The sequence below is a fragment of the Salmo trutta genome, chromosome 13 (assembly GCF_901001165.1).
Source record: "Salmo trutta chromosome 13, fSalTru1.1, whole genome shotgun sequence".
NCBI classification, from domain to species: domain Eukaryota; kingdom Metazoa; phylum Chordata; class Actinopteri; order Salmoniformes; family Salmonidae; genus Salmo; species Salmo trutta.
The window spans coordinates 84,301,245-84,322,679 of record NC_042969.1 but is presented as its reverse complement, the minus strand read 5'-3'; the positions used below and the strand labels follow the sequence as shown (position 1 = coordinate 84,322,679).

At 46.0% G+C, this 21,435-nt stretch overlaps 1 protein-coding gene across 1 annotated transcript in view; it reads right to left on the bottom strand.

Annotated features, from left to right (window-relative positions):
• The window catches only part of plch1 (phospholipase C, eta 1), a 138,231-nt gene that overhangs the window by 50,961 nt on the left and 65,835 nt on the right, over positions 1-21,435 (bottom strand). The window contains exons 3-7 of the mRNA XM_029774038.1: positions 8,977-9,123; positions 5,690-5,933; positions 4,372-4,501; positions 3,305-3,475; positions 1,035-1,128 (exon numbers count right to left, since the gene is read on the bottom strand). Coding sequence (XP_029629898.1) covers positions 1,035-1,128; positions 3,305-3,475; positions 4,372-4,501; positions 5,690-5,933; positions 8,977-9,123 — 786 coding nt within the window. The remainder of the gene's footprint in view (positions 1-1,034; positions 1,129-3,304; positions 3,476-4,371; positions 4,502-5,689; positions 5,934-8,976; positions 9,124-21,435) is intronic.

Sequence of the window (21,435 nt, the reverse complement as noted above, 5' to 3'; positions counted from 1 at the left end):
CTTCCTCCTCCACCTCCCCCCTTCCTCCTACATCTCTCCCCTTCCTCCTACATCTCTCCACTTCCTTCCACACCTCTCCCCTTCCTCCTCCACCTCTCCCCGTCCTCCCACACCTCTCCACTTCCTCACACACCTCTCCCCTTCCTCCTCCACCTCTCCCCTTCCTCCCACAATTCTCCCCTTCCTCCTCCACCTCTCCACTTCCTCCCACACCTCTCCCCTTCCTCCTCCACCTCTCCCCTTCCTCCTCCTCCTCTCCCTTCCTCACACACCTCTCCCCTTCCTCCTCCACCTCTCCCCTTTCTCCCACAATTCTCTCCTTCCTCCTCCACCTCTCTCCTTCCTCCCACACCTCTCCCTTTCCTCCTCCTCCTCTCCCCTTCCTCCAAAACTTCTCTCCTTCCTCCCACACCTCTCCCCTTCCTTCTCCACCTCTCCACTTCCTCCCACACCTCCCCCTTCCTCCTCCTCCTCTCCCCTACCTCCTCCACCTCTCCCCTTCCTCCTCCACCTCTCCCCTTCCTCCCACAATTTTCTCCTTCCTCCTCCACCTCTCTCCTTCCTCCCACACCTCTCCCTTTCCTCCTCCTCCTCTCCCCTTCCTCCCACACCTCTCCCTTTCCTCCTCCTCCTCTCCCCTTTCTCCTCCACCTCTCCCCTTCCTCCTACACCTCTCCCCTTCTTCCTACACCTCTCCACCTCTCCCCTTCCTCCTACACCTCTCCCCTTCCTCCTACACCTCTCCCCTTCCTCCTCCTCACCTTGCTCCTCCTCCCTTTCCTCCTCCATTGTGGTGGAGTTTAACTGAAGCCCCAAAGACAGTTTATCTACCATGAAATTATGCCACTGAGTTAACCCGTTATAGAGTTTACAGCCAGACTTACTGCCAGAGGGAGCGAGGGAGGGAGAGAGAGAGAGAGAGAGCAAGAGAGAGAGAGAGAGGGAGAGCGAGAGAAAGATAGATAGAGGGAGAGAGACGGAGAACGAGAGAGAGAGTGAGTGTGTGTATGTGTGTTTGTGACAGAGGGGCTTACCCTCAATTCCCAGAATGCCTTTCTGTTTGTTCTCCTCAGAAAGCTCAAACTTATCAATGACATCCAGACAGTATTCTGTAGTCACATTCATCATCTGAGGAGAGAGACACACACTGTCAGAACACACACCCACACAGACACACACTGTCAAAACACACACTGTCACACCCACACAGACGCACACTGTCAAAACACACACTGTCACCCACACAGACACTGAATAAAGAGAGAAGGAGACATAGTGAGGAAGGAGAGATTGAAGAGACACACTATCACAACAAACACAAACACACACACAGCGTTTCGCTACACTCACTCTGACATCTGCTAACCATGAGTGTGACCAATAACATTTGATTTGATTTGACACACACACACATACACACACAAATACACACACACATACACACACAAAAGACACACAGACACACAAATACACACACACACAGATTTTTTATGAGAGCGACACTATCAGAGAAACCAAGCCACAATCTGCCAATCAAAATAGATTATTGATAGACCTCTGTCAAAATACTCACACAAAAATGACCCCCCCCCCCAAACCCCTGGCCCCTGAGTAGCACACTGAGAGCACACTAGTTTACAGAGAGAGAGAGGGGGGAGGGAGAGAGAGAGAGAGGGGGGGGGAGAGAGAGAGCAAGAGAGAGGTGGGAGGGGAGCTAGAAAGAGAGAGAGAGAGGGGGAGAGAGAGAGGGGGAGCTATAGAGTGAGAGAGAGAGAGGGGGAGAGAGAGAGAGAGAGAGAGAGAGAGGGGGGGAGGAGAGAGCGAGAGAGAGGTGGGAGGGGAGCTAGAGAGAGAGAGAGAGAGAGAGAGGGGGAGAGAGAGAGAGAGAGAGAGAGAGAGAGAGAGAGAGAGAGAGAGAGGGAGAGGGAGAGAGGTATGAGGTATAGAGAGACAACCCAAGTGACAGTAAGACAATGACAGGAAGTGACAGTAAAACAATGACAGGAAGTGACAGTAAAACAATGATAGGAAGTGACAGTAAAACAATGATAGGAAGAGACAGTAAAATAATGACAGGAAGTGACAGTAAAACAATGACAGGAAGTGACAGTAAAACAATGATAGGAAGTGACAGTAAAACAATGACAGGAAGTGACAGTAAAACAATGATAGGAAGTGACAGTAAAACAATGATAGGAAGAGACAGTAAAATAATGACAGGAAGTGACAGTAAAACAATGTACTATACTCAGGGGTGAAAGTAAATGTAATTTCTTCCTGATATGGAACCTCCATTTTATTGGCCTAATCATAGAATTTAATATTCATTCAATAGGATCTCTGTGGGTCTCGTCGTAAAGATGTGGAATTTAACTTAAAATGTATGACCTTTTATTGTGGCATAAACACAACCAATCATGATGTGCTCATCTGATTGTCATACAATCATTTCAAATGTCTCCTTTACTAGGCTACCGAGCACGTTCATCAACTCGTAACATATCTCCAGCCTCCAAACAGTGGTGAATAGAAAGAGACATCTGTTAAACAAAACACCACAAAAGTGTAATAACATTTGGCGAATGTCATTAGGCCACAATTTATGCATCCGCTGCTGTCCGCACACGTCTCAGTGTCGGCTGCTCATCAATGCCTTGGAAAAATGTCAGTGTTCTCGTCAAACCACATTACATTTTGGAGCACAGATTACACCACCCATTTTCAAGTCCATTCGGCTCATTTGTCTCTGACGTGGTAATGATAAAGTGGTATAATAGCCTACAGTTTTCTAGACATTTTGTTTTTATTATTGTGATAGACTCATGTTTTACTGATACGGCGTACCCCCACTATTACCAGACCGTACCGGACCATACCGCCTGACCTTCGCCACTGACTATACTATAGGTCACTAAAACTACATTATCTAGTGTTGTCTGTCTGTAAACCCTGACCTTCAACACTGACTATACTGTAGGTGACTAAAACTACATTATCTAGTGTTGTCTGTCTGTAAACCCTGACCTTCAACACTGACTATACTGTAGGTCACTAAAACTACATTATCTAGTGTTGTCTGTCTGTAAACCCTGACCTTCAACACTGACTATACTATAGGTGACTAAAACTACATTATCTAGTGTTGTCTGTCTGTAAACCCTGACCTTCAACACTGACTATACTGTAGGTCACTAAAACTACATTATCTAGTGTTGTCTGTCTGTAAACCCTGACCTTCAACACTGACTATACTGTAGGTCACTAAAACTACATTATCTAGTGTTGTCTGTCTGTAAACCCTGACCTTCTGTTCGTTGCGCAGGAAGTTGGCCAGCTCGTCAGCCGTCAGGTGGTCCTTCCTGTCGCTGTATCCCATGAGCAGCAGATACAGGTCCCGCCGCAGTGACATCATCTTATAGAACACGCTGAACTCTTCAAACGTCAACGTGCCCTGTTGGTCGTCTGAGTCCGCTTCCTGTGGGAAAGGGAAATTACATCACCATTAGTAAGATAGTAAGGCTGCATTGGTCAGGTGATTCAACTCCAATTCGACCCTCTCTTCCAAATTGTTTAAACTTATTTTGTCTGTAAACATCTGGTATATTCACACTCAGCCATGGTGCCTCTACATGGTACCAAACAACTACAAGGACATTGTCATGTGGGGACAGAAAAGTCAACTGTGTTCTGACATTGTCCTTGTTCGGTTCATACAACAATTCACTCCTGGCGGTGCCCTAAAAATATTGGACTATAAACCAACTGCACTATCTGACCGTCATGCTCAGAACTCGCCTGTCATTTGAATCACATGTCCCAAATGGCACCCTATTCCCTATATAGTGCACTACTTTAGACCAAAGCCCTAAGATACCCTATTCCCTATATAGTGCACTCCTTTTGGTCAGAGCCCTAAGGGTAGTGGTGCCCTATATAGTACACTACTATGGGCCCAATACAAATCCATGAGAGAAAACATTAACTAAAGCTTTGGACCTTGGTTTAAAGGTGAGATTTGCTTCCAGGTAGCATCAGAAGTACTAAGAACTACTGTCACTATCTGTCGAGAGAAGACAGAAGACTGATGCTTTCTAAGTCCAACCCTTAAACCTTACCTTAGCCCTATCCTGGATGTAAGTAAACAAATCAAATCAAATGTATTTATATAGCCCTTCTTACATCAGCTGATATCTCAAAGTGCTGTACAGAAACCCAGCCTAAAACCCCAAACAGCAAGCAATGCAGGTGTAGAAGCAGTAGAAACCCAGCCTAAAACCCCAAACAGCTTATAAACTGCACATCAATTGCCAGGTAACGTTGAGCATCCCTCTTTTGTCTTCTCAGGTACAGTATTTGGTCCCTGTGACTGACCTGGAACATGTGTTTGACCTTCCTGCGGGGAAGGTTGACGTTCATCTTGTGTAGGAGCTGGTAGATCTCCTCCATGTTCAGCAGACCATCCCCGTTCTTATCAGCCTCCTCAAATGTCTGCTTCATCCACCTACACACACACAAGTTAAGGACACAGCCATGTGTGTGTGTGTGTGTGTGTGTGTGTGTGTGTGTGTGTGTGTGTGTGTGTGTGTGTGTGTGTGTGTGTGTGTGTGTGTGTGTGTGTGTGTGGAGGGTGGGAGGGTAGAGTAGTCAGCAGGATGTCTAGCTAGTTTAGAAACATCAGCAACATCACCAGAGCTTGGCTAGCCAATGCACTGCAGCACAGAGTTTCTAAACCCAGAGGTGCAACATCACCAGAGCTTGGCTAGTCAATGCACCGCAGCACAGAGTTTCTAAACGAAGAGGTGCAACATCAAAAAGACTTCCGGGAACACTTGTGAAGCAGACCAGGTTGGGGTTTCGGGTCTGACAAGCCAGTGAGAGAAGTCAGATTCTTCCTTCGTTGTCAATTTTCTCAAAATCTAAAGGAACAATCTAGATTTCAGTAGTTACATATTATTACTCCAACCTCATGAAAGTGACAAACTCACACGTTTTTAATTTTCAGGAAAAAACTACTTTATATCGAAGGAGTGCCTTGGATTTGACGGTCTGCACATGCTCAGTTCGACGTGAGACGACCGTTAGACCTGATGACGTGTTTCTGCACGTGAGCTTAGCTAGACAACACCGCCATGACATCGCCACCATGACGTCGCCTTCAAGTGTGATCAGGGATTTCTATTGGATAAGCCCGTTTAAACCTATCTTCATACTGGAGTCTAAAGTTTAAACTTGCGTTACAGTTAATTTTAGAAGCACTTTCTAATGTGTATTCAAGCTGAGAGGCTTTTCAACAACAAAAACAACACCATGTTTTGTCAGTTGTCAAATCCAGTCAGAACAGAACAGCGCCCGAAGGCAAACACACACACAGAAACACACACTGCATGCAGCAGGCAGAGGGAGACATGAAAAGAGGGAGAGTACTTTCCTTTGGGAGGAATGAAAACAAAGCAGAGGAGAGGAGAGAAGAAGAAGAGCATAACAGTGGGTTATCCAGTTAACTGATTGAACAACACTGGTTAGGGGTACGGATGCAAACACACCCACGGTTATGCTCTTCTTACGAGGTACAAGGAGGACATAGGTGTGTGTGTGTGTGTGTGTGTGTGTGTGTGTGTGTGTGTGTGTGTGTGTGTGTGTGTGTGTGTGTGTGTGTGTGTATGAGTGTGTGTTAGTCTTAAAAGGATATTGGTCATGTGTCCGTTGTCGTTTGGCCAGTGAGTCCTCGTCACTGATGCCAGCCATCAGGTATCGTAGTCCTGTCACCCAGGTACGAGCCTCTTCAGGGTTAGAGGTCACCAGGTCTAGGGACTCCATGTGGTTGCCATGGTAAACGGTGAAACAGCAAGCCGGGTCGAAACTGCCCTCCGCATGGCGGTGGAAGATGTCTGACTGACGGCCCTCCGTCACCTTGTACAGCGAATCAATGGTGACTGAAAGGGAAAGATGGTGGGACAGGAAGAGAGAGGACCATTCAGGGTTGGGAGTCTGAATATTGCGTACAGCCATAGCACTGATAAGCTTGGGAATTCATTAAGTAGCTCTCCTTTGTGATCAAAATGGATGAAAACAAACAAAAGTCTGCTAAGAGACAACAAATTAAGCTTCTGATATCTTCTAGGGCAATGATAGTTTCTCTCTCTTAAATATTGAACGAAGGCCACAACAAGGAGAAGTTAGAGATGAACATATAACCAGACAGACACTGCAGCAAATAAACTGGCATACCCTGAAATCATAGCAGTACTACTGTAGTCAACAACATGGCTGAAATCACACTGGCTCTCAAGATCTTTCTCAGATTATTACCAATCCCACAAGGCATGACTCCAAACACCCAAAAAAGGCTACTCTAATCGATGTTATCCTCACAAATAATCCTGATAGGTAATAGTCTGGTATTTTCTGTAATGACCTTAGTGATCACTGTTTTACAGCCTGTGTTCGTAATGGCTGCTCAGTGAAACGTCCTGTCCTGCTTTGTCATAGACCTTGCTAAAAAACTTTAATGAGCAAGCCTTCCTTCATTACCTGGCCTCTGTAAACTGGCATAGAATCAGCTTGATCCACTCTGTCGAAGAAGCTTGGACCTTCTTTTTTGATATCTTCAATGATATTGTTAACAAACCCGCCCCATAAAGAAAATGATAATTAAAAACAGGTTCAGCCCCTGGTTCGACTGTGATCTTGCAGAGTTACTCCACCTCGAAAATTGCATTTGGCAAAAGGCTTGGCACACACATACTCAGGCTGACTGTCTTTCGTTCAGGCAAATGAGAAATAAGTACATTCAGGCTATCCAGAAGGCCAAATTAAGTTACTTTAAGGAGCAGTTCTCTCTCTGTGGGTCTAACCCAAAGAAGTTCCTCCTCACAGCTACCCATGTCCCTTAAAGTTGATGATGTGGATATTACTGACAAGAAGCACATGGCTGAGCTCTTTAATCACCACTTCATTAAGTCAAGATTCCTATTTAACTCAGCCATGCCACCTTGCCCGTCAAACATTTCCTCATCTCCCACCCCTTCTAATGTGACAATCCCTGATGCTTCTCCCTCTTTTTCCCCTGCCCCGCTACAAAGTTTCTCCCTGCAGGCGGTCACTGACCCCAAAAAAACATCTGGGTCATTTGGTTTAGACCCGTTCTTCTTTAAGGTTGCTGCCCCTATAATCGCCAAGCCTATCTCTGACCTTTTTAACCTGTCTCTCCTCCCTGGGGAGGTTCCCATTGCTCGGAAGGCAGCCACGGTTCGTCTTTTATTTAAAGGGGGAGATCAAGCTGATCCTAACTGTTATAGGCCTATTTCTATTTTGCCCTGTTTATCAAAAGTGTTGGAAAAACATGTCAATAATCAACTGACTAACTTTCTTAATGTCTATTGTATTCTCTCGGATTTGCAATATGGTTTCCGCTCAGGTTATGGATGTGTCACTGCAACCTTAAATGTCCGATATGATGTCACCATTGTCCTTGATGATAAGCAATATTGTGCTGCTATTTTTATTGACTTGGCCAAAGCTTTTGATATAGTAAACCATTCCATTCTTGTGGGCTGGCTAAGGAGTATTGGTGTCTCAGAGGGGTCTTTGGCCTGGTTTGCTAACTACCTCTCTCAAAGAGTGCAGTGTATAAAGTCAGAACATCTGCTGTCTCAGCCACTGCCTGTCACCAAGGGAGTACCCCAAGGCTCGATCATAGGCCCCACAATCTTCTTCACATCAACAACATAGCTCAGGCAGTAGGAAGCTCTCTCATCCATTTATATGCAGATGATACAGTCTTATACTCAACTGGCCCCTACCCGGATTTTGTGTTAAACGCTCTACAACAAAGCTTTCTTAGTGTCCAACAAGCTTTCTCTGCCCTTAACCTTGTTCTGAACACTTCCAAAACAAAGGTAACGTGGTTTGGTAAGAAGAATGCCCCTCTTCCCACAGGTGTGATTACTACCTCTGAGGGTTTAGAGCTTGAGGTAGTCACCTCATACAAGTACTTGGGAGTTTGGCTAGACGGTGCACTGTCCTTCTCTCAGCACATATCAAAGCTGCAGGCTAAAGTTAAATCTAAACTTGGTTTCCTCTATTGTAATTGCTCCTCTTTCACCCCAGCTGCCAAACTAACCCTGATTCAGATGACCATCCTACCCATGCTAGATTATGAAGATTATGGTAATTTATACATCGGCAGGTAAGGGTGATCGCTGCCTTGCTATGTTGTCGTCTTAGGTCTCTCTTTATGTAGTATTGTGTTGTCTCTCTTGTTGCGATGTGGGCTCTGTCCTATATTTATTTAAAATTATTATTATTCTTTTTATCCCAGCCCCCATCCCCGCAGGAGGCCTTTTGCTTTTTGGTAAATAAAAATGTGTTCTTAATTGACTTGCCTCGTTAAATAAAGGTTAAATAAAAATAAAATAAATAAAAAAGAGAAGACAGGCTATGTGCACACTGCCCACAAAATGAGGTGGAAACTATGACCATACTATTTACCATTGTAAATACAACCAATATTTATGTTTATTTATTTTCCCTTTTGTACATTAACTATTTACACATAACATGACATTTGAAATGTCTTTATTCTTTTGTAACTTTTGTGAGTGTAATGTTTACTGTAAACATTTATTGTTTATTTCACTTTTGTTTATTATCTATTTCACTTGCTTTGGCAATGTAAACATATGTTTCCCATGCCAATAAAGCCCTTACATTTTATTGAAATTGAATTGAATTGAGAGAAAGAGAGACAAAGACAGAGCGAGAGAGAGAGAGAGAGAGGCAGAGAGAGAGGCAGAGAGGGAGAGAGCAAAAATACATTATTTGACATTCCTACAAGGTTAAAAGATTGGATAAAGTTACATAAAGCATTGTTTGTATTGCTTCGATGTTGCCTAAAGGAAGAGCCTCTGTTAAGGGTAGAACTAGGGGTTAAGGTGAGAGATTGCGTGGGTGATGAGATAAAGTGTGTGTACTCACTCTTGGCCCTCTCACTCTTGCGTGAGGGTCTCCATCGGATACAGGAGCGATGTTCGTCCAGGTAGAACAGTCTCACCAGCCCCTTGGAACCAGCTTTCAACTTCACCATCTGCGTCCCCGACTGCATCACACACATACATCGCTCCACTACAGAGAGACAAGGAGACACAGAGGTCAGTATTGTACTATCACAAAAAAACATAAGAGCAGAGACGCTTCCTTTTCTAATACTAGAAAATACTGATTAACAGCTGATGTGGGCCAGAAACATGATGGGACAGAGATAGGAGTGACAAAACACAAACAGGTCAGAGACATAGAGAAGATGAGAGAGAGCGAGAGAAGAGAGAGGAGAGAGGAGAGAGGAGAGAGAGAGAGAGAGAGAGAGAGAGAGAGAGAGAGAGAGAGAACCTACAAGGAAGTGATTCCCAAACCTTCCTTAACAAAGCCATCACCTACAGAGAGATGAACATGGAGAAGAGTCCCCTAAGCAAGCTGGTCCTGGGGCTCTGTTCACAAACACAAACAGACCCCACAGAGCCCCAGGACAGCACCACAATTAGACCCAACCAAATCCTGAGAAAACAAAAATATTTTACTTCACACATTGGAAAGAAGTTACCAAAAAACAGAGCAAACTAGAATGCTATTTGGCCCTAAACAGAGATTACACAGTGGCAGAATACCTGACCACTGTGACTGACCCAAATTTAAGGAAAGCTTTGACTATGTACAGACTCAGTGAGCATAGCCTTGATATTGAGAAAGGCCGCCGTAGGCAGACCTGGCTCTCAAGAGAAGACAGGCTATGTGCACACTGCCCACAAAATGAGGTGAAACTGAGCTGTACTTCCTAACCTCCTGCCCAATGTATGACCATATTAGAGACACATATTTCCCTCAGATTACACAGATCCACAAAGAATTTGAAAACAAATCAAATTTTGATAAACTCACATATCTATTGTGTGAAATACCACAGTGTACCATCACAGCAGCAATATTTGTGACCTGTTGCCACAAGAAAATGGAAACCATTGAAGAACAAACAGCATTGTAAATAAAACCCATATTTATGTTTATTTATTTTTCCTTTTGTACTTTAAATATTTGCACATCGTTATAACATTGTATATAGACATAATATGACAAGTTCCAATATGATTTTGGAACTTCTGTGAGTGTAATGTTTACTGTTCATTTGTTATTGTTATATTTCACTTGCTTTAACAATGTTGACATATGTTTCCCATGCCAATGAAGCCATTTGAATTTAAATTGAATTGAAATAGAGATGCAACATCATCTGATGCAACATCACTGTCTTCTTCAGCCCACGCACACACAGAAACAAACACAATTACACACAGCCTTAACTCAGCGTGATCTGACATGACTAGAGGCTATAAGATTCAGCTCCATGTCAACTAGGAGTATCTAAACTAAGAACTATATCAACTAGGGGTATCTAAACTAAGGACCATGTCAACTAGGAGTATCTAAACTAAGGACCATGTCAACTAGGAGTATCTAAACTAAGGACCATGTCAACTAGGAGTATCTAAACTAAGGACCATGTCAACTAGGAGTATCTAAACTAAGGACCATGTCAACTAGGAGTATCTAAACTCAGAACCATGTCAACTAGGAGTATCTAAACTAAGGACCATGTCAACTAGGAGTATCTACCCTAAGGACCATGTCAACTAGGAGTATCTAAACTAAGAACTATGTCAACTAGGGGTATCTAAACTAAGGACCATGTCAACTAGGAGTATCTAAACTAAGGACCATGTCGCCTAGGAGTATCTAAACTAAGGACCATGTCAACTAGGAGTATCTAAACTAAGGACCATGTCAACTAGGAGTATCTAAACTAAGGACCATGTCAACTAGGAGTATCTAAACTAAGGACCATGTCAACTAGGAGTATCTAAACTCAGAACCATGTCAACTAGGAGTATCTAAACTAAGGACCATGTCAACTAGGAGTATCTAAACTAAGGACCATGTCAACTAGGAGTATCTAAACTCAGAACCATGTCAACTAGGAGTATCTAAACTAAGGACCATGTCAACTAGGAGTATCTACCCTAAGGACCATGTCAACTAGGAGTATCTAAACTCAGAACCATGTCAACTAGGAGAATCTAAACTAAGGACCATGTCAACTAGGAGTATCTAAACTAAGGACCATGTCAACTAGGAGTATCTAAACTAAGGACCATGTCAACTAGGAGTATGTACACTCAGAACCATCTCAACTAGGAGTTGACCCTTAATGTAATTCTAACCCTAGCACTAATTCTAACCTTAACCCTAAACCTCCTAGAAATAGTATTTGACCTTATGGGGACTAACAAAATGTCCCCAGTTGGTCAAATTTCTGGTCCCCACAAGAATAGTTAAACACGTCCACAAACACACACATAAACACAAACATTATTATTTTTTATTTATTTCACCTTTATTTAACCAGGTAGGCTAGTTGAGAACAAGGAATGGTAGATGTGCAGAAGATGAATGTGCAAGTAGAGATACAGGGGTGCAAAGGAGCAAGATAAATAAATAAATACAGTATGGGGATGAGGTAGTTGGATGGGCTATTTACAGATGGGCTATGTACAGGTGCAGTGATCTGTGAGCTGCTCTGACTGCTGGTGCTTAAAGCTAGTGAGCGGGATTGATGCCTCCAGCTTCAGTGATATTTGCAGTTCGTTCCAGTCATTGGCAGCAGAGAACTGGAAGGAAAGGAGGCCAAAGGAGGAATTGGCTTTGGGGGTGACCAGTGAGATATACCTGCTGGAGCACGTGCTACGGGTGGGTGCTGCTATGGTGACCACTGAGCTGAGATAAGGCGGGGATTTAACTAGCAAAGACTTGTAGATGACCTGGAGCCAGTGGGTTTGGCAACGAGTATGAAGCGAGGGCCAACCAACGAGAGCATACAGGTCGCAGTGGTGGGTAGGATATGGGGCTTTGTTGACAAAACGGATGGCACTGTGATAGACTGCATCCAATTTGTAGAGTAGCATGTTGGAGGCTATTTTGTAAATGACATCGCCGAAGTCGAAGATCGGTAGTATGGTCAGTTTTACGAGGGTATGTTTGGCAGCATGAGTGAAGGATGCTTTGCCGCGAAATAGGAAGCCGATTCTAGATTTAATTTTAGATTGGAGATGCTTAATGTGAGTCTGGAAGGAGAGTTTACAGTCTAACCAGACACCTAGGTATTTGAAGTTGTCCAAATATTCTAAGTCAGAACCGTCCAGAGTAGTGATGCTGGACGGGCGGGCAGGTGCGGGCAGGTGCGGGCAGCGATCGGTTGAAGAGCATGCAAACATGCGCACACACACCCACATACCAGGGTTTCTGTTAGCCGGTAATAGCCGGCTTTTAAGCCAATAAAAAAAATGTGCGGCCGGTAAATAAAACTGCCGCCGGCCAATTGTCCGGGAGAAGAAAAATTCCATAGCAAAATGTTTTGTTTGGTGGGCCTATGAGCGTGAATCTTTCAGACAGCGTGAATCTTTCAGACAGCGTGAATCTTTCAGACAGTGTGAAGGCTGGTGCGACAGGTTCTCGTGCTGCTCATTTGTTACTGCTGGAGTGACACATGCTATCATCATACCTAATCATTGTGTAGCATTTCTAAATGCAATCACATGTTAAAAACAGTTTTGATGGCCACAATTGAAAAGAGCTAGGCCTTTGGGTCTCCCAAGTGACACAGTGGTCTATGTTCACATCTACCAGGTCCTTATATAGACGAGGCCTAAGCTGACAGGAACAATGTCTTCCTTGACACCTAAATCCTGTTGTACACACACAAAGCAGCATGCTCCAGTTGACTAAGCTTGGGTTGAAGGATACAGTAAGGTTGTTCTGCATAAAGTCAGGATTAGGTTTATCTGTTATTATATAGCGTTCAGCTTCAGCCTCCATGTATGCTAAGCGTTAGAGAGGGTATGCTCAAGACACACACACACACACAATCCCTAATCTCCAGACCACAGACTGGACCAAAGACCACAATCCAATTAGTACCGGTTCTCCCTCTCTCCATCTCTCTCTCCATCTCTCTCTCTATCCCTCTTTCCATCCCTCTCTCCATCTCTCTCTCCATCCCTCTCTCCATCTCTCTCCGTCTCTCTCTTCATCCCTCTCTCCATCCCTCTCTCCATCTCTCTCTCCATCCCTCTCTCCATCTCTCTCTCCATCCCTCTCTCCATCTCTCTCTTCATCCCTCTCTCATCCCTCTCTCCTTCCGTCTCTCCATCTCTCTCTCCATCTCTCTCTCATCCCTCTCTCCATCCCTCTCTCCATCCCTTTCTCTATCCCTCTCTCCATCCCTCTCTCCATCCCTCACTCATCCCTCACTCCATCCCTCACTCCATCTCTCTCCATCTCTCTCTCCATCCCTTTCTCCATCTCTCTCTCCATCCCTCTCTCCATCTCTCTCTTCATCCCTGTCTCCATCCCTAACTCCATCTCTCTCTTCATCCCTCTCTCCATCCCTCAATCATCCCTCACTCCATCCCCCTCTCCATACCCCACAACATCACTCACTCCATTCCTCACCTCATCTCAATTTTAAGAGGGATGTAGTGAGGGATGTAGTGAGGGATGTAGTGAGGGATGGAGAGAGGGATAGAGAGAGAGATGGAGAGAGATGGAGAGAGATGGAGTGAGGGATGGAGTGAGGGATGGAGAGAGAGACCTCCACAAAATTGTAGACCTCCACAAGTCTGGTTCATCCTTGGGAGCAATTTCCAAACACCTAAAGGTACCACTGTCACGCCCTGGCCATAGAGAGGTTTTTGTTCTCTATTTTGGTTAGGCCAGGGTGTGACTAGGGTGGGCATTCTATGTCCTTTTTTCTATGTTTTTTTATTTCTTTGTTTTGGCCTGGTATGGCTCTCAATCAGGGACAGCTGTACATCGTTGTCGCTGATTGGGAGCTATACTTAGGCAGCCTGTTTTCCTTTGGGGTTTTGTGGGTAGTTGTTTTCTGTCTTGTGTGTTCACCTGGCAGAGCTGTTGGCTTTCATTTTCTTGTTTTATTTAAAGTGTCATTAAAATTAATATGAGCACTTACCACGCTGCATCTTGGTCCCCTCTGTCAGACGATCATTACAACCACATTCATCTGTACAAACAATAGTACGCAAGTATAAACACCATGGGACTATGCAGCCGTGATACCGCTCAGGAAGGAGATGCGTTCTGTCTACTAGAGATGAACGTACTTTGGTGCAAAAAGTGCAAATCAATCCCAGAACAACAGCAAAGGACCCTGTGAAGATACAGGAAGAAACATTGTGTCCTTCTCCCAGAGTGCTAAGAGCCTTGGCGTGACCCTGGACAACACCCTGTCGTTCTCCGCTAACATCAAGGTGGTGACCCGATCCTGTAGGTTCATGCTCTACAACATTCGCAGAGTACGACACTGCCTTACACAGGAAGCGGCGCAGGTCCTAATCCAGGCACTTGTCATCTCCCGTCTGGATTACTGCAACTCGCTGCTGGCGGGGCTCCCTGCCTGTGCCATTAAACCCCTACAACTCATCCAGAACGCCGCAGCCCGTCTGGTGTTCAACCTTCCCAAGTTCTCTCACGTCACCCCACTCCTCCGCACACTCCACTGGCTTCCAGTTGAAGCTCGCATCTGCTACAAGACCATGGTGCTTGCCTACGGAGCGGTGAGGGGAACGGCACCTCCGTACCTTCAGGCTCTGATCAGTCTCTACACCCAAAGGGCACTGCGTTCATCCACCTCTGGCCTGCTCGCCTCCCTACCTCTGCGGAAGCACAGTTCCCGCTCAGCCCAGTCAAAACTGTTCGCTGCTCTGGCACCCCAATGGTGGAACAAGCTCCCTCACGACGCCAGGACAGCGGAGTCAATCACCACCTTCCGGAGACACCTGAAACCCCACCTCTTTAAGGAATACCTGGGATAGGATAAAATAATCCTTCTAACCCCCCCTACCCCCCCCCCAAAAAAAATATATATATAGATGTACTATTGTAAAGTGGTTGTTCCACTGGATATCATAAGGTGAATGCACCAATTTGTAAGTCGCTCTGGATAAGAGCGTCTGCTAAATGACGTAAATGTAATGTAAATGTAAACAGGTACAAAAGTATCTATATCCACAGTAAAACGAGGCCTATATCGACATCACCTGAAAGGCAGCTCAGCAAGGAAGAAGCCACTGCTCCAAAACTGCCATAAAAAAGTGGTTTGCAACTGCACACGGAGACAAAGATTGTACATTTTGGAGAAATGTCCTCTGGTTTGATGAAACAAAAATAGAACTGTTTGGTCATAATGATCATCGTTATGTTTGGAGGAAAAAGGGGGAGGCTTGCAAGCCAAAGATCACCATCCCAACCGTGAAGCATGGGGGTGGCAGCATCATGTTGTGGGGGTGCTTTGCTGCAGGAGGGACTGGTGCACTTCGCAAAATAGATGGCATCATGAGGGAGGAAAATTATGTGGATATATTGAAGCAACATCTCAAGACATCAGTCAGGAAGTTAAAGCTTGGGCACAAATGGGTCTTCCAAATGGACAATGACCCCAAGCATACTTCCAAAGTTGTGGCAAAATGGCTTAAGGACAACAAATTCAAGACATTGGAATGGCCATCACAAAGCTCTGACCTCAACCCTATAGAAAATGTGTGGGCAGAACTTAAAAAGCGTGTGCGAGCAAGGAGGCCTACAAACCTGACTCAGTTACACCAGCTCTGTCAGGAGGAATGGGCCAAAATGCACCCAACTTATTGTGGGAAGCTTGGGGAAGGCGACTCAAAACGTTTGACCAAAATTAAACAATGTAAAGGCAATGCTACCAAATACTAATTGAGTGTATGTAAACTTCTGACCCACTGGGAATGTGATGAAATAAATAAAAGCCAAAATAAATCATTCTCTCTACTATTATTCTGACATTTCACATTCTTAAAATAAAGTGGTGATCCTAACTGACCTAAGACAGGGAATTATTAGTAGGATTAAATGTCAGTAATTGTGAAAAACTGAGTTTAAATGTATTTGGCTAAGGTGTATGTAAACTTCCGACTTCAACTGTATATGGTATCTCAAAACATAACTAGGGTTCATATAACACTGTTATTATTCAGTGGTGTATGTGTGTTTTCAAACAGACTTTCCTTTTCGTTTATTATAATATAAATGGTCCTCTCAATAAAATATTGTCTTTCTCTATCCCCTCTCCATTTCTCATCCCATATGAATGTACTGTTCCTAGACCTAGACAATATGGCTAGATAATGGCTTCCCGAGTGGCCCGGGTTCGATCCCGGCCTGTGTCACAGCCGGCCGTGACCGGGAGACCCATGAGGCGGCGCACAATTGGCCCAGCATCGTCCGGGTTAGGGTAGGGATGTCCTTGTTCCATCACGCCCTAGCGACTCCTTGTGTCCGAACGGACAGGACGCCTGCAGCTGACTCCTTGTGTCCAGACGGACAGGACGCCCTAGCGACTCCTTGTGTCCGAACGGACAGGACGCCCTAGCGACTCCTTATGTCCGAACGGACAGGACGCCCTAGCGACTCCTTATGTCCGAACGGACCGGACGCCCTAGCGACTCCTTGTGTCCGAACGGACCGGACGCCCTAGCGACTCATTGTGTCTGAACGGACCAGACGCCCTTGCGACTCATTGTGTCCGGACGGACAGGACGCCCTAGCGACTCCTTATGTCCGAACGGACCGGACGCCCTAGCGACTCCTTGTGTCCGAACGGACCGGACGCCCTAGCGACTCCTTGTGTCCGAACGGACCGGACGCCCTAGCGACTCCTTGTGTCCGAACGGATCGCACGCCCTAGCGACTCCTTGTGTCCGAACGGACCGGACGCCCTAGCGACTCCTTGTGTCCGGACGGACAGGACGCCCTAGCGACTCCTTGTGTCCGAACGGACCGGACGCCCTAGCGACTCCTTGTGTCCGGATGGACCGGACGCCCTAGCGACTCCTTGTGTCCGGACGGACCGGACGCCCTAGCTACTCCTTGTGTCCGAACGGACAGGACGCCCTAGTGACTCCTTGTGTCCGGACGGACAGGACGCCCTAGCGACTCCTTGTGTCCGGACGGACTGGACGCCTGCAGCTGACTCCGGTTGCGGTTGTACAGTGCTTCCTCCGACACATTGGTGCGTCTGGCTTCCGGGTTAAACGAGCAGTGTGTCAATAATAGAGCTGTGGCGGTCACGAAATATCGTCAGTTGTGGTTGTCAAGCAAATAACTGACGGTCTCAAGGTAATTGACCATTAATTAACATAAACACATTTAGCATCTCATGGCTTCCACCTTTAAAAAGTAAAAAATATCCATGTAAAAATCCATGATTTATTTTAGACAGGTCTAAAGCAGCATGATATGATGAAAATGTAGTCTATTTCAGAAGAACAGAATAGAATACTCAGAGTTGTCCTTATGTTAGGTCCTGATGTGGCTATGCCAAAAGGCTGTGGGCTACACTAGTTCATTTAGCAGACAAGATTTGATAATAATTCCATGGCATTATTTGATATTATTTTATAGTTGTCAATATAAGCAATATGCTTAACATTAGAAAAGTTGAGAAATAAATATAGTAGGCCTAACCTATTTGCAATTGCATAGCCTATAGAAACATGAGTTCATGGGCTCTCATGAACTGTTTGATTAGATTTTCGAATAAATTTGCATTGATGTCAGAGTGATTAGAGGGACAATAGAGTGCTGAGTAGCAGGCAGTTAACAAGTTTGGTAGGCTACTAATGACCAGCAGCAGCATCAGAGCTTGGAGAAGCCTAATTACCGTGACTAAACGGTCATGTGGAATTTTACTGGCTTCATGACTCATGACTGCTGGTGTGGCGGTAATACGGTCATCACAACAGCCCTAGTCAAGAAGCAGTGTGGCTTGGCAGGGTCGTGGTGTGGCGGTAATACGGTCATCACAACAGCCCTAGTCAAGAAGCAGTGTGGCTTGGCAGGGTCGTGGTGTGGCGGTAATACGGTCCTCACAACAGCCCTAGTCAAGAAGCAGTGTGGCTTGGCAGGGTCGTGGTGTGGCGGTAATACGGTCATCACAACAGCCCTAGTCAAGAAGCAGTGTGGCTTGGCAGGGTCGTGGTGTGGCGGTAATACGGTCATCACAACAGCCCTAGTCAAGAAGCAGTGTGGCTTGGCAGGGTCGTGGTGTGGCGGTAATACGGTCATCACAACAGCCCTAGTCAAGAAGCAGTGTGGCTTGGCAGGGTCGTGGTGTGGCGGTAATACGGTCATCACAACAGCCCTAGTCAAGAAGCAGTGTGGCTTGGCAGGGTCGTGGTGTGGCGGTAATACGGTCATCACAACAGCCCTAGTCAAGAAGCAGTGTGGCTTGGCAGGGTCGTGGTGTGGCGGTAATACGGTCATCACAACAGCCCTAGTCAAGAAGCAGTGTGGCTTGGCAGGGTCGTGGTGTGGCGGTAATACGGTCATCACAACAGCCCTAGTCAAGAAGCAGTGTGGCTTGGCAGGGTCGTGGTGTGGCGGTAATACGGTCATCACAACAGCCCTAGTCAAGAAGCAGTGTGGCTTGGCAGGGTCGTGGTGTGGCGGTAATACGGTCATCACAACAGCCCTAGTCAAGAAGCAGTGTGGCTTGGCAGGGTCGTGGTGTGGCGGTAATACGGTCATCACAACAGCCCTAGTCAAGAAGCAGTGTGGCTTGGCAGGGTCGTGTTTTGGAGGACGCATGGATCTCGAACCTTCGCCTCTCCAGAGTCCGTACGGGAGTTGCAGCGATGGGACAAGACCGTAACTACCAGTTGGATATCACGAAATTAGGAGAAAAAGGGGTAAAAGCAACAAACAAAAATCATTAAAGAATATATAAGTCTAGTTAATGTCATTAAACCCTAGACCTATACAACATGTAGTGAAGTCACCCCACCCCTCCTCTAAGCATGCTGTAGTGAAGTCACCCCCACCCCTCCACTAAGCATGCTGTAGTGAAGTCACCCCACCCCTCCTCTAAGCATGTTGTAGTGAAGTCACCCCACCCCTCCTCTAAGCATGCTGTAGTGAAGTCACCCCCACCCCTCCTCTAAGCATGCTGTAGTGAAGTCACTCCCACCCCCACCCCTCCTCTAAGCATGCTGTAGTGAAGTCACCCCACCCCTCCTCTAAGCATCTTGTAGTGAAGTCACCCCACCCCTCCTCTAAGCATGCTGTAGTGAAGTCACCCCCACCCCTCCTCTAAGCATGCTGTAGTGAAGTCACCCCACCCCTCCTCTAAGCATGCTGTAGTGAAGTCACCCCCACCCCTCCTCTAAGCATGCTGTAGTGAAGTCACCCCACCCCTCCTCTAAGCATGCTGTAGTGAAGTCACCCCCACCCCTCCTCTAAGCATGCTGTAGTGAAGTCACCCCACCCCTCCACTAAGCATGCTGTAGTGAAGTCACCCCCACCCCTCCTCTAAGCATGTTGTAGTGAAGTCACCCCACCCCTCCTCTAAGCATGCTGTAGTGAAGTCACCCCACCCCTCCTCTAATCATGCTGTAGTGAAGTCACCCCACCCCTCCTCTAAGCATGCTGTAGTGAAGTCACCCCCACCCCTCCTCTAAGCATGCTGTAGTGAAGTCACCCCACCCCTCCTCTAAGCATGCTGTAGTGAAGTCACCCCACCCCTCCTCTAAGCATGCTGTAGTGAAGTCACCCCACCCCTCCTCTAAGCATGCTGTAGTGAAGTCACCCCACCCCTCCTCTAAGCATGCTGTAGTAAAGTCACCCCCACCCCTCCTCTAAGCATGCTGTAGTGAAGTCACCCCACCCCTCCTCTAAGCATGCTGTAGTGAAGTCAGAGCCTTCTCTATACCTCCTCTAAGTGTGCTGTAGTGAAGTCAAAGCCTTCTCTACACCTCCCAAGTCCACAGCAGAGCAGAGCACATGATTTGATTTGACTGATGTGTTGCAGCTCACTCAACCCTGCCAGCTTACATAACAATGGCATTGTTACTATCATTCAGTTATATACAGCTGAGAAACCACCTCTCACAAACACAGTTTTACACGCACACACACACACACGCACGCACGCACGCACAACCACACGCACGCACGCACCCACAGACACACACACGCACAGACACACAGACGCACACACGCACACGCACACACTGAATTAGAAGTGGTCTATACTATATTGCTCCCAGCACAAGTAGCAGCTTATATTGTGATCACCAACGGTGTCTGAAGAGACAATTATTGGAACAGAGGTCAAAGAGGAGTCTCTACAGGGGGCCTCATCATCATCACCCCTCAGAGTCAATGAGTGAAGTGAACAGAAGAGTCTCTACAGGGGGCCTCAACATCATCACCCCTTCAGAGTCAATGTGTGAAGTGTGCATACATGTGTTATTTTGTAAGGATCACATACGTAACACCGTTGCCTAGATCTCACCTGTACCAAGCATCACTGTGGAATAAGAATACGTTTTATAGTAGCTACAATATTAAAACAGTGTGTAATTGTCATTATTATGGGACTGTTCCTGTTTACATGTACTACTGTGGTCTATTGAAAACAGAGAAAGTGTTTTACCAGTTCAGCTTCCAAGCCATCAGTTGAATAAACAAGTAAACTCAATTTTCCCACTTCATTTTGAGAAACTATGTCAACAGTACACACCAGAACCTTTTAACACAGGCAGCTACTGTGTGGTCACTCTTAGAGTCACTTAAACCGACACCTTGTCTTAGCAGGGGTGTGAGAAAACACTGTTTACCATCACTGAATTATACATGGACTTTTTCCCCGCAATTCCCTTAGAGTGAATATACATCAGGGTGCTGCAGTGGGTGGCTGAAACAGTTGTTCTTAGCAAGCATATATTCCACTGAGAGGAGAGAGAGAGAGAGAAAGAGAGAGAGAGAGAGAGAGACGGAGGGAGGGAGGGAGGGAGGGAGGGAGGGAGGGAGGGAGGGAGGGAGGGAGGGAGGGTGAGAGAGAGAGAGAGAGAGGGAGGAAGAGGGAGGGAGACAAGGAGAGAGAGATTGAGAGGGAGGGAGGGAGGGAGGGACAAGGAGAGAGAGACAAGGAGAGAGAGAGAGAGAGAGAGAGAGAGAGAGAGAGAGAGAGAGAATCTAAACATCTCAAATAGAAAACCAAAGAAAATGAACAACAATGGCAAATGGTTTGATGAAAAATGCAAAAACCTAAGAAAGAAATTGAGAAACCTGTCCAACCAAAAACATAGAGACCCAGAAAACCTGAGCCTTACACTTTTACTATGGTGAGTCACTAAAACAATTCAGAAATACATTACAGAAAAGAAGGAACAGCATGTCAGAAATCAGCTCAATGTAATTGAAGAATCCACAGGGCCTTGGGGTGAGACAGGGATGCAGCTTAAGCCCCACCCTCTTCAACATATATATCAACGAATTGGCGCGGGC